The sequence below is a fragment of the Sabethes cyaneus genome, chromosome 2, assembly GCF_943734655.1.
Source record: "Sabethes cyaneus chromosome 2, idSabCyanKW18_F2, whole genome shotgun sequence".
In the NCBI taxonomy this organism is placed as follows: Eukaryota; Metazoa; Arthropoda; class Insecta; order Diptera; family Culicidae; genus Sabethes; species Sabethes cyaneus.
Window position 1 is genome coordinate 110,874,529 of NC_071354.1, and position 14,514 is coordinate 110,889,042.

At 39.3% G+C, this 14,514-nt stretch overlaps 1 protein-coding gene across 1 annotated transcript in view; it reads right to left on the reverse strand.

Moving 5' to 3' along the window:
• LOC128734502 (visual system homeobox 2-like) overlaps window positions 1-14,514 on the reverse strand; it is a 235,965-nt gene that overhangs the window by 115,763 nt on the left and 105,688 nt on the right. The window contains exon 3 of the mRNA XM_053828736.1: window positions 1,171-1,252. Coding sequence (XP_053684711.1) covers window positions 1,171-1,252 — 82 coding nt within the window. The remainder of the gene's footprint in view (window positions 1-1,170; window positions 1,253-14,514) is intronic.

Sequence of the window (14,514 nt, forward strand, 5' to 3'; positions counted from 1 at the left end):
GATTTTATAGTATAATTAGTGTAAAAACTCGTTTTTACTTATACTAATTGACTAGGGGCGATCTGAGGACTAGTATGTGGGGTGAAACGAGCACACTATGTTGAATAAACTAATCTCAAATTCATCTCAGTAAACTTGTCAATTTTCTTGTTCATCTCGTCAGTGCTTGTTTATAGTCATGGTGCGCACATTTAAAGGGAAATCCAGAATACAGAATTGTTCAAAAATGACCTTGCAAGCGGCCTTGACCACTGTAAATCGAGAGGGAACATCCACGAGACAAGCTGCCAAGCACCACGGGATTCCACGGCAGACGCTAGCTCGGTATGTGAAGAGATACGAAGCGGCAATATCGGGCCGGAGGTGTTTCAAATCGGTTCTTTTAGTACTGTTTTCATTCCTGCTGAAGAACAAGGGCTAGTGAACCATATTTTGGAAATAGAGATTCGATGTTACGGAATTACTACCGGTGAAATCTGGTTGGCTAGGATTGGCTTTTTGACTGCCGAAAGCGTCATTCGGAACTTTCTTTGCGTGCTCCAGAGGCAACCTTTGCGGCTCGATTGCAAAGCTTCATCCGGGTAGCGGTCAATAACGTGTGATATATGTGTATGTGCTTGTTGCACTTGTATACATCTCCCAAGCAAGCGTTTATAAGAGTGCTCATTATGCCCCAGGGGGGTGCTAATTTGGCCCCACACACTGACTGATTTGTTGTTTTTGAAGCATGATTTTAACTTATAATTTTCATTTTATAACTTGTTATTTTATAACTTGTAAACAGTATGCCTTTAATGATCGATACTAAATTCATGTTTTACATTGACGACACATTAAAAATTCAGTCTTTTTGGATGCTTAAATTAGCTATCAAGTGAAGGTACCCATTATGCCCCTATTACCCCTATATTCATATCGTATATTACTGGGTACATGAACACCTTGAAGATTGCGTGAGTTTTTGCGCATCCTCTTAAAGTAGGTGTTCAACTAGCGTACCCATTTCTACAAACGTAAGGACATGGCCAGGTGTATGGCGTACTTATGGGTACACCATATCAGCCACCCATGGTATTTACTGTTGTCTATGCTATGCTATGCTATGCTATTGGCACAACACTTGCTAAGCCAAGAGTAACTGCACTATCCGGTAAAATGTAATATAATTACCTGTGTCTTCGCTTTTTTTTCTTCTTCTTTCCATATCCATTGATATTATCTAAAGAATAATCTTTACTGGTATCGACACCACCTGTAAAATAAAATAGAATATTACTTTCTTAAATTTGTAGATTTGCTAGTTTGCAGTTTTGAAATTTCAGAGATGCATAATTTTATGTTTTGTGGTTTCTATACCGTATTTGGAGATTTCTATCACAAACAGTTAAGCAATTACATTTAATACAGCATTAATGAATATGTCGGCGGCTGTCCGATTTTTTCTCTATGTATTATTGATTAATGATGATGATGGTCCCACCTCATACCCCTACAACGGTTTGAGCGAGACGATTTATCTATTAAGATATTAAGATGCAAAAGCAAATAACGAACTGGCTTCTAATGCAGACATATCAAACTTTCAAGTGAATATCAACGTTCTCAAAAAATGTCCAAGGCTCGTCCAAAACGTTTCCAACCCGAAATGATGCACTGTGCTGTGGTACAACTATTCACTATATTCACACTATTTAGCAAATTTTTGTTACAGCTGATAAAAGTGATAGTTTTCATGTATGACAATAAGTCATTAATTGATTACGAGAATTTTACAGATACATGTGTTTGCTTTAAATTTTTTGATTTTGATAGCAGTAGTTTTTTATGTGCAGTCTTGTAAATGTAAATTGAATTATCAGTTTTGTAGGATGACCACACGTCCTGATGTCACCAGGGTATGTCCTGTTTTCGCGTAGGTTTCTAGCGGAAAATTCTGATTTTCAAGATTTGTCAGTCAGTCCCTCAGGAAACGTATCATCTTGTCTTCATAAATATTTCGAGACTATAGATATTACATTTTAAGTTTCCTTATTGCAGAATATTTTGAATTGGCTATATGAAGTATGAGGTGACCGGACGAGAGCCATAAACACGAATAGCTACCGTCCATATGGCAAACGTATACATATATGGCTAATGGGGTGTCATCATCAAGATACGACTGTTCAGGTATTAGGACAGCGAATTACTAACCGGTAATGAACCCCCTAACCTGCACGAACGAGGGCGATACAGCAGCTTTGTAGTTTCCCCAGGCCTGGTGATCAGGAGCACTTTCTTCACAAGGCCACGTTATGTGTGCAACAAGAAAAACTCCTTTAGCCAGGCGACAAGGGTACCCGGGTACTTAAAATTGATATTGTCATAACTTTAACAATTTGTAACCAATTTTGATTGAACTCTAGAAATTCATACTTTTATACAACTATTCCATATAAAGAGATGAATTAGGTTGGCCATTCCGTAGTAGATTCCCGTAGTAGGGTCAAGGCCAGTCTAGGATTTAAAGTAGGTAAGGTAGGTCTTGGATTTACGGTGAGGTAAGACTTAGCAATATGGGTATCAAAGTTGGAATTGGTTCAGCAGACGATTTTTTGGCATTTCGAAGTGTTTTGATTGGTTATTTGGAAAGCGGCTTCTACAGGATCCCCAGCTAGCACCAAATCATACATCATTAACCAAAAATTATCTTAAATAACTTTTAACAAATTCGGAATCGTAATTAATCGCATTATCGGTACGGTTTCAAATGTATCCAAATGTGTCCAAATGTCCAGTTCTGAAATGATCAATCAGACTTAAACTGGTCATATCAGTTCGAAATATCTGAAAAGATCCGCTAAACACATAAAGGTTAAATTAGATGTTTATTACTCATTAAAAAATACAACTTTCCTCTACTACCCCATAATTCAGTCCGTGGGTCTGAATGACCCGCCAACATTTTGTTCATTTTCAACCCAACATATGCGTACGTGTATGAAGCCTTTAAAGGATATTCCCTAGGTTTTGATGACCTTAGGAAATTATAAATCAGTAGCTTGCATATTGAGAAATCCAAATAATGGTCAAGGTAACTGACACTCATTTAGTTATCTGTCAAAAAAAATAATTTAACGAAACTAATCGACCTTGTGATTAAATAAGAAATGTTCATGCCCGTTTGGTTCCGTTAAATACGAAATTAGTTACTTGACCATTCTCTTATTTGAGTTTTTCTACTTGCTTGCTAGTCGGCTCCGGTTTTGGACACCGTGGCATCCTTGGAGATGAGATTTATTTAATTTATGCCGTGGACCCCCGCTAATTTGAACGATTCCTCATGCAACTAACGGGATTCCTTTTTGTTTGAACAAATAGCAACCCCAAATATGTTGAAACTTGTATGAACTGGCCGCCCTGTCCTTTTTTATTGTTTTCGTGGTTTGATTTAGTTGGCAGTTGTAATCGGCGAATATTGCGTTCGCCGATCAAATCATCGAACAGAATGTAGGACAGATTAAATATGCTAGATCAGTACTAAGAAATTGCGTTTATTGAACAATGATGATTAATCCTCTGGTGCACATGTTTTTTCAGAATTTTTCATGATTTTTTCAACTTTCGCACAAAATAAATGCTTCATTTTAACGTAATTTATGAAACTAAGTATCTGAATGGATATATTAGACTATACTGAGAAGGTATAAATAAATATTATGATATAAAAGCATTATCAGGTATTTATAGGGATTTTAAGAAATATATCTCTAATCCGCCAAAAGGCGGCCGAGGGTACCAGAGGTTTAAAAGTTAGTTGCCTTCCTGTCTGTTTATTTCATAGGTGTAAAATTTCAATTTTTTCTGCACTAAATTTATTTGTTTGGTTTCTCCTTGTTTGATTAATCATAATGTAAGCATGGACGTCATAAACAAATGATGCCATGTTGATTATGACCTGAGCAGGAGCCAATACCTCATCTATACCAAATGAATATCAAATTCAGGTATTGTATCTAAATTTGATATTCATTAGTTATCGCATTTTTTAAAGAATAACTTATGAATATCTCGATGAGCCCCCCCTTGGAAATTGGCTTGAAAAATCGGGGGGCAAAACAATAATTTGTAGGATATGAGTTAATTTTCATTCAAAAAATCAATTGTCTGTGGGTTCTTCAGCCTGAAAAACACGAAAAAGGAGTGTACTTGTTGAGTTAATGCTTCTAGCACGAGACAGCAATGGAAATTCGAACACGAAAATTTTTTCTTTCGTTTTTGCTTTTTTTCGTAGATTTTTGCATGGAAAATAATAACGTATATATTAAAAGCAAGAAAAGATTTGGTTTTCACGTTTAAACTTTAAGTAAAAATGCCTAAAATCAATTTTTTTGCTCAATTAAAAAAACCTATTTGTTTTTTTTTCGCCCCCTCTTCAGTGGCCCAACACCGGAAGGACAAAAACTTTATAAAATATTTGTAATGGCCTTATTGCCCATATTGAAATTTTTATTGCATGTAGCGTTAGAAATTACGCTATGATGCTATGATAGTTTTTACATAATGCGAAATCACCGCTAACCACTAAAATGTGTGTGATTGTAACTGGGTTATCTAACTGTTTATAAGTTTTTAGTCTGTATTCGGAATCAGTTGGTTACTCTATCGTCTTTTTTTAGAAGGGTTGAATATTGTGACATTTTGATTACATACTGTAAGCGTGTCAGTTTGCAGAACTGAATCTGAAATTATAATAATCATGTCAGCCAGGAATTGCTTTTCAATAGCACACCTTTTCATTGTAGATAGCGGTGGGGCGGAGAAGTGAGATGAATGAAGGTATTTCTATGCATGCCAAAAGTGTGCATCAACATTTGAGGGGTTCAGCTCTTGTTGCTTTGAAAACTAAAATATCAATGTGACATGAAGAAGGAACTGTTTCCTGGAGTTGTGCGTTGTTATATAGGGTTAAGGACTTCTTTTTTAAACATTTAAGTATTGATTCAAAAAAGCAGTTGTATCATTTACACTAATGCATTGATCTTCAAACATTTGCTTAGTAATTTCAATCATTAGGCGAAAAACCATTTACAATCGATGTTTAACATAAGCAAGTAGCCTAGGAACAAAACTTTGAAATTCTATTTAAGCAAAGTATACAATTACCAGCGTGATAATCTGTATTGATAATATGATTGTCAATTCTTTTCTAATATACCTTATCATTCCAAGCTGAACTTGGGTTCTCACCCTTCTTAAACGCTTCTGGATTTATTTCTAACATCCACAATTGATTCCTTTCAATCTTGTTATATCCATTCAACATGAATTTATTCCTATGGTGAATGAAATTTATATTACAATGCAACATGTCAATTTCATACTCTTTGCTTTGTGCACGTTTTGCAGTGATGAACCTAAGAATCTGATATTTTTGAACTTTAGGTTATTGCAATGAGAAGATTTTCTTGTAGGATAAATGGTATATATTATAAAAATCATGATGCTATTGTAAATTTAATTCAAATATAAAAGAGTTTTAATGTACCGCCACCCGGGATGAGTTTGTGCCACGGGGGTGAGATTGAGCCAAAAACCAAAAATGTTTATTTGTGAAAATTTATTATTTTCAAATAATAATTCAAAATGATGTGGAACATAACATATTTATTCATTCACCTAGAATGGAACACAGATAATATTAGCGAACTGTTAGTTTAAACAGGGTTTCAAAGTTCGCGATCAAAAATACTCGGAAATTACGCTTCTAAAAAATATTCCAAGCCAAGCAAGAAATTGCATCAACTTACTACTTTGAAGGTATATTATTATTATTATTATTATTATTTTATTATTTATTTATAAAAATTGTATTGTCTTGATGAACACTAATATAGACTAACTAAAAGTTACATATTGTTACACTTTTACACAAAACTACACTTAAACAGCACACGGCTATTGTCTCTGCAAGATTCGTCTTTTGCAAGTATCTATGATGATATCAAAAGTATAAAGTACTCCGTTACAATGTATTGAAAGGTTATTATCCGTTGGATGACTTTTAATTACGAAAATAATATTTTTCCAAACTTGGTACTTTTCGAGCTTCACGAGGGTGAGATTGTGCCACACTATAATGATCGATCCAGTTTGTGGATTACATACACATACAACAAAAATACGTCACTGCGTCTTTACTACAGAGCACAATATTTTGACAGATTAGATTGCATTATTTACTTTGGACCAAATTGCATTGTAGGTCTGCTGAATAAATTGAACAAATTTTTACCTTTTCTCTGGAAATTTCACATCTCTTGAATAAACGCATTGTATTACAAATATGTTATACCGTGTATAAAATGACGGTTTAGAGGGTGGGGTCACATGTCCTGCGGCCGCAGGATCTAGAACGAACTAATTCCTAGCCTTGTTAAATGATGAAATAGATAAGCCCTCTTAGGATATACACCCTCTCTACGTTTCCCCTTTGTTAACCCTAGAAACTCGGCCGGTTAAGGCCGTAACCCAGCGAGGTTAAGGTGCCGAACAAAGTCGCATTCGACTTTGCGCGACTCTGTATAGCCAATAAGATGGGAGCGGGAACTCTTATCCCTACCTCCACGCGGTGCCGGCTGGGACGCAACTGAGCCTAGGGTCGACCAAAAACCAGTCTTTGGTTACACCCTCAGTTGTGTGCTAACAGGGAAAGGGGGGCACGTTGTGCTTGCGCTTAGCGTGGCGCAGTGGTGTAAAGAGACGAGCGGGGCTCAACTCCTATAAGCCAGCTGCGGACGCCGTAGTGTCCTGTTAGAGTTCTAAACGACTTTAAACGAAAAAGCCGGGTCAGGAGTGTCGTGGGCACATTAGGATCGGTTCCAGGAAGATCCTAATTATGGTGTACTGGACGGGCGGGAAAAACGTTTGGATTCGGCGCTATAGGGCTGACGGCTGTGCTATTCTACTGCCTTAGGTAAGGAAGGGTGGTACCTTCCCGAAACGGCGAGTAGGCTAATGGTACAGCTGCCTTCCGTCTCGTTAAAACCGTGGCTGGTCTCTAGGTACGTTCAAAGCTCGTCACTCACGTCAAAGTGCGGTGGTGTAGGCTCAGATGATACATTCCTGACTAACGCTGATCGGATACTGACATCTCTGCCCCCATGAAGGGTAGGGGGAGTGTCCCTAGCCATGGCCTCCATGCTTGCATAGATCACCATGGGATCGTTAAGGCAACTACACAATTACGAGTGGAGATAGCGGCCTAGAGTTGGAACCCATAAGTATGGATATATTTTTAATTTCCACTGAGGACAAGAATGCGGGTGCTTCTGGAGGCAAAGCTGATATTTTTGCCAAAAGCAGCAAGCTGGCGAGATCACCGCCGGCAAAGGCAGGTAGCTCCCCGTTATCGGGGGCGCAACCCGAGAAGGGAAGCCCGCCGAAATCGGGGGCACAGCCCAAACAGGGAAGCCCCCCAAAAACGGGGGCGATATCGAAAAGGAAGTTGACTCCACCAAAGTCTAACACTTCAGTTAGAACGCCGGTGGTTACCGCTGCTAGCTCAGCCAAGAGGGCGTGCGACAGCGATAGGAAAATGTCAACGGAGGACTTGGTGCACCCTCTTGAGGCGGTAGTTGGACTTCCTCTAGTCAGTAGCAAGTGGAAGTGAAAAGGTTGGTGGACGAGTTGTACTCGTTCATCAACTCAAGGTCAAATGTCCACCTCGACATTAAAAAGCTAGCGGTGAGCCTCCGCTCTACCGTCATAGCTACCGAGGTGAATCGCTAACAAAATGTTGGCGTCTGGAAAATTAGGGTGGGTTGGTCAGTCTGTGCACTTGCGTCGAAACGGCGGAACGAACGCTGTTTCAGGTGTATGGGCTTTGGCCATCGGGCAGGCAAGTGTAAGTCCCCCGATCGGTGTAGGCGGTGAGGTGAAGATGGCCACTTCACCACGGGATGCAGCAATCCCCCCAGGTGCTTGCTCTGCACAGCCGAAGCGGGAAATAAGCATGCCACAGGTGGCCCACTGTGTGCGGCTTATAGGAGGGCTTTGCAATGATAATGGTGCAGGTTATACAGATCAACCTGAACCACTGTGAGACGGCACAGCAGTTGCTTTGGCAAACGGCAGCCGAAACGGGGTGCGATATTGCCATTATCACAGATCCCTACCGGATCCCCCGGGGCGGCGCCAACTGGGTAATCGACAAGGGTCGAATGGCAGCGATTGCCGTGATGGGTAGATACCCGACCCAGGAGGTGGTTTCGTCCAACCAAGAGGGGTTCGTGATTGCTGTGAACGATGGCGTCTGCATCTGTAGCTGCTACGCTCCACCTAGGTGGTCGCCAGAGCAGTTTGACCGGATGCTAGACGTGCTCACCGACGAACTCACGGGCCGCAAGCCCGTTGTCATTGGAGGAGACTTCAATGCTTGGGCTGTCGAATAGGGTAGCAGGTGCACTACCCCTAGGGGACAAAGTTTGCTGGAAGCTCTGTCCAAGCTGGATGTAAGTCTGGCTAACGTGGGATCCGTCAATACCTTTTGTCGGGGGGTTCAACAATCGAACATCAACATCACCTTCTGCAGCCCAACGTTGCTTGCCAACATGGGCTGGAGGGTGTCAGATGAGTACACGCATAGCGACCACCAAGCTATACGGTACACGATTGAACGACGGACGCTACGGCCACGCGGGTTGAAGTCGACAGGGAGGAGGTGGAAAGTGAAGTCCTTCGACAAAGACCGTTGTTCGTTGAAGCACTCAGTGCAGATACCATTGCCCAGCTCCTCTCCAGGTGCCACAGAGCGAGAAGGCTAGCGCAGAGGGCCCGGACCGATGCAGATGCTGAAGCTCGGGGGGTCGAACTTAGAGCAGCCAGGTCAGCGCTCAAGGTTAGGCGTAGCAAGAAATCCTGTTTTCAGGAGCTATGCCGCGATGCGGATTCAAACCCCTGGGGCGGTGCATACCAGTTGGTGATGAAAACGCCGACAACATTGTGCAGAGAATGTGCGCTGAGCAGTCGACTTGGTTCATGGACGGTCCTGTGCGAATATATTTATGTATATTGTTTATAAACATGTTAATGTTCAGTGTTTAGGCATTTATGACAATGACAATGAATTTGACACGATGTTCTGAGATTTTTTAAAAATCAGCAAACGCTCAGGCTTCTTTGACCTGTTATCAACAAGATTCTGTGACTGATATAGATTAAAAATTGGAGTAACAGATCAAACAATACACTAAATTCGACCGATATAGCGTTGTTGCATGTTACCCCGCTGTTGCAAGTTACCCCGTTTGACGGGTTTTTTGCTGTTTATATTGGAATTCAAAATATTTCCTTACACAATTGTAGCATTTTCTTCATACTTTCATACATTTCTCAATAGGGCACAACTGGGGGCAATTGGGTGGGTTAAGGTCTTTCGGAACAAACTGGACCCCTTTCTCTGCATACCATTCTTGAACGATTTTACTGTAACGACAGTTTTCCAAATCTGGCCAAAACATCACGGGATGGTGGTGTTCCGACGTAATTGTCTTATTTGTGACGAAAACTTTCGTTTTTCTGCCACAGCTGTAAATGCCCTGCCAAATCATAAATTTTCGTGCTGCAACACGAGACAGTAGTTCAACCAGTCCTGGATTCAATCCTAGCCTTCGCATTGTGTCAAACAAAAAACGCTGATCGACTCGACCAAAAGCATGATCGAGATCAAAAGAGACCAACTTGCCTCTTTTGATCTCGACAAGACAAGACCGTTTGCTTTAATTTGTGCAATCTTGTCTTTAATTGCGAGCGTAGCTTGAAAAATATTTCTTCCAGCATTTGAACACTTTTGCGAGCTTGTGAGGATATCATGGGTTCGAAGAACATTTTCCAGACGCTGTTTAAGAATTTTAGAAAGAATTTTATAGTCAGCATTGATTAGGCTAATTGGTGAGTATGATCGAGCGGTGTTTCCCCCGTTACGTTTTTTGACCAACACAATTACTCCGTCTACAAATTTTGCCGGGAAGTTTGCTCTGATAGCCTCATTCATGACTAGATTTAGTTCACGATGAATCACATTGAACGTTCGCAAATAAAACTCTTTAGGCAGGCCGTCAGGACCCGGAGATTTTCTCGATGCACTCGTTCGAATGGAGTATCTCTGTGGTGGTGATCTCACTCATGATAGCAGCGTTTGTGGTATCTTGTTCGGGAATAATTCTCTCGCAGTGAAAGAGGCCAGTGTCGTTTTCGTCTAGGTGCTCACGAGCGTAGAGTTGAGAGAAGTATTGCATCATGTGATCTTGAACAGCAGTATGATCGATTTCCTCATCTCTCTCATTTCTTAAATTTTCGATGATGGTTCTTCGGCGAACTCATTCACCCAGCTGATATGTAGATAAAGGTTCTCCAGCGACGTGGGTCTCGTTGATTTGTGTAAACATTTCAGAAAATCGTCGTTGATGTGAGAGCATCTCGGATTTTATCCGGTTAATGGTGGTGAGTGCGGTGCGGTTGTTTTGGTAACTGTCATACGCTTGCCGTGTCTTTTCGTGTGGTCAACGTTGCAGAGAACGTTGAAGCCAGACATGGAGAGTTGTTCGTTTTCGACTTCCTGAAGAAATACAATGTCTAATTCCATCATCCGGACGAACATGCGAAGAGCGTTTAGCTTGGTTTGGTTTGTGATCGTGTTAATACTGATAGTTCCGATGTTACAATTGACGTATTCAACCATTATTGCATTTCATGATCGGAAACATGGACGTGATCGTGTTTGGTGGTACTAGTGGTTTCGTTCCAGTGACTCATTTTTTACCCGGCGGTACTCTACGCGAACGTCGGGTATTGTGCGAAGTTTGGGAACTATCTGTTTCACTACCATCAGTGTTGTTGCGGGATATAGTAGCATCGAATGGCATTGGACTTTGCATGAGTTGGTTAGCAACTTGTGCTGTGGAGGGTTTTGTATTAGCAGGCGCAGCAGGAGGCGGCATCGTGCTTTTTATTTGTGTGATTAGAGCTAGATTACTTGCTCCGAGGATAGATGGAGTCAGGCCTACGTAAATCCCTTCAACGTGGGAAACCATGGATAATAAAAACAATCTTTAATTTCAGTAAGGTAGCAGGAATGCAATAGTTTGTGTTCTTGATTTTGTTAAATTGTTTTCAAATGCACAATCTTTTGAGAATTGAACGTATGCAATGTTACTACTTTGATAAATGTTACATACAACGCATGTAGCATGTATATATGTTGCATATACATGTATACATGAAGAATCGAATGATTACAAGCATGAATACATGCCACTATCACTACAAAGAGACTTACGTAGTCCTGCGTCACCTATATATGCGGTCGTGTCTTGTACACAACCCCTCTGATTTTTTGCTGGATTGTATCCACATAGGTAGGGGTGCCTGGGTAATAAGCATCGAGTCAAAATTCACCCCTTTCGTTTCTAAGCTAAACACATTTTAAAAACAAAAAAGTAATTCTGCCAGTTATATCGATGTTTGCTTTAGCTACTGTTGCAATTTGGCTGTTCTATCCAGTAAGGAAACAAAAATATGTTTTCTATAAATAACCTATAACTTTTTGCTTCGTTTCGCTGACACTTTTTAACTACATTGACAATATCAATCGCCGAAAAATGTTGTAAATTCATTAATTATCGTTCGAGCTACACATTTATGATTAAACATCCGAAGTTTTGATATTTTATACTTTTGTTTTAATCAGGAACATTTTTTGTGTAAGTTCGGGGAAAAATGCACCCTCAGCAAACATGCTTTATTTGCGTTGCTTCTTTTTAAAAATAATATGTTGTTGGGTACTGTTAAACAATGTCAGTGACCACTGGAGGGTGTTAAATACTGTGTTTCAACAATTATGCCACTTGGGTAAACGGAATTCCAAAGGAAACGCACCTCCAGTATTTCATCTTCCCTCCTTTGCTTAGGAAGTGTAATCACAGTATTTGGTGAAGACCAGAAACAACATTGTCAGTTAGCAAGCACGAAGTGTATTACAGTTATTGAATTTATTGAATAAATTCCCATTATAACTGATACTAAACATGCATGGGTGCATTTTGCCCTAGTTAGTTGCATTTTAGACTTTTGACTCAGTATCAAAAATCACTTTCCACGTCTTTTTTACAAAACTTTTTTGCATAATAGCTCTAGAAATATTTTACCTAATATTCGTCAGATTATGCTCAGTATATAAGATTGGTGTTGGCTTTAAGCTTTGACAAGGAAAAATTACGATTTCCTTAAACGGTGCATATTACCCCAGGCTACCCTACTGCAAGAATTGGTTCGGAACTGTTGTCTTGCACGGAAACAGAGCTGAAGGGTTATTTGTGCGTGTCACGTAATGCAGCAATTCTCAAAGCGAGGGAAATCAACGAATCTTTTATCCGAAAATAGTTTTGAACGTTTCATATGCTGCTTTACTTCAGTCAGTTGCCTTCAATACTTTACATAGTTTCAATAGTCAAGCATTACATTTAGATTAATTTCTTTCGAAAATGATGGACAAGACAAAGCAGGAGGGATCCTTAGCGATGCAAAATGCAATATGCAATAGCAAAATGTTTTATGCCTTACTGCCTTATACTGAATTGACGGTCAAATGAACATTGATTTGACCGTCAATTCAGTATAAGGCAGTAAGGCATAAAACATTTTGCAAACAACTTTAAGTTATATAGCCGCTTACAATCATGAAAATAAATAAAACGATGAAAAAATATTTTCGATTTGGAAAAAATTAAGTTTCTCAACTTGCAGCAAGTCAAGCTATTTTTACATAACAAGTTTTTGATATCATCAAATACATGGATACATGCTACTATCGCTACAAAGAGACTTACTTAGTCCTGCGTCCACTATGCGGTCGTGTCTTGTATACAACGTCTCTGATTTTTTTTTTTATCTCTCATTACTATATGGTGCCATGTAGTAAATTTAATTTGGAATAAATATGCGCTTTGCTGTTGAAAATCATCTGATGATGATTGCAATAAAATTTACTTTCACGATCTCAAAAATGACTTTTGTTGAAAAATGCATTAAAAAATTACTAAATTTTTCTCAAACTGCATTATGTGATATAGGTTCACAAACTTCACTTTCCAGGGAAATATTATGGATCTTGAATGGTTTATACCAAAGTTATTCCCGTTGCCTCACTATTCCTACTGTCTCACCGTTGACTACTCTCCCCTATATTTATTACCTTCTACACCTGCAATACATATGTAGTGTAAATGAATCGTTTGTTTGAGAAACCCCACAAGCGCCATTTGACAAAAGTCAGTTTTTATTCGTTTTTGGCAGTTGGAATCCTCGGGGATTCCTACATCTTCTCCCAAATTTGGAAAAAGGTTGGTTCTATAAACCCCTTTCAGTTGAGGTTGAAAATATTTCAAGAAAATCAATTTTTTGTTGTTTTCCTACAATTGTGTCAAAAGCACATGTGGGGTTTCTCAAACAAACGATTCAAATACTGCCAGAAGCGCGAACTGTGTCCATTGGTAGCAGCATTGAATGCTATGGGTAAGTATAACATTAAAGCCATGTTTTATCTGCCACAAAAGACGCTTTCATAAATCCAGCCCCAATGTTAACGGTTTAGTTTGCCGAAACTATATGTGAAGCATTTTTTAATTAAATTTGTTCTTAATGAATATGTGTATATATGCTAATTCTAAAATGTTTCTATTTTCATTAGGATTGTACCAATTCTACATCACTATGTAAAGCTATGGGCACGGGTTAAAGATTAGAGCAGCTACCGTCTATGGATGAAAAATTAAACATTTTACCCACTATTGCCTACTTGTCAAGATTAACGTTTAGCGATAATTTAATCAAATAAAATAAATAAATTTCAACGGTGATAGCGGTGCTAGGTTCCAGATACTTTGAAGTTTGATAATTTTTTTCTGGAAAACTTATACTTACACTTTATATTACTTCTTAGTAATAGACTGGAAATCTGTGTACCTAGGTGTACGGTACAGGAATGCAACTAAACTTTTATTTCTATTATGTAGGAAGTCAAATACACTTCGTCCGCACTGCATAAATACATTACACCCCGGGTATTTCGCATATGAGCATTTGTTTGGTAGACGATCCATTTTATTGCCATCCTGGGGTTGATAGACATGGCTTCCGAATATGCATGTGTATACAACTGGCATACTAATACACAGGGGTGATTTGTGCGAAGCGAATGTGTGTGAAAATTGAGGAATTCATGATATTTAACAAATTAACCATCACCACACATGCGAGTGCCGCTTTATTTAATTAAGGCAGATAATCGATAAATCACTAGAACGGTGCCGGATTGAAATTAATTAAAACAATTATTATTCTGAGATAACGTTTAAATTAAAGTAAGGGCAGGTGATGGCGACTGCCTGGTAATTTGCCACAATTTTGTTTGGGGTTTTATTTAGGAAACTAACTGTAAAAAAACGTGCTTGTCGTTACGACGTTACGTGCTTGTCG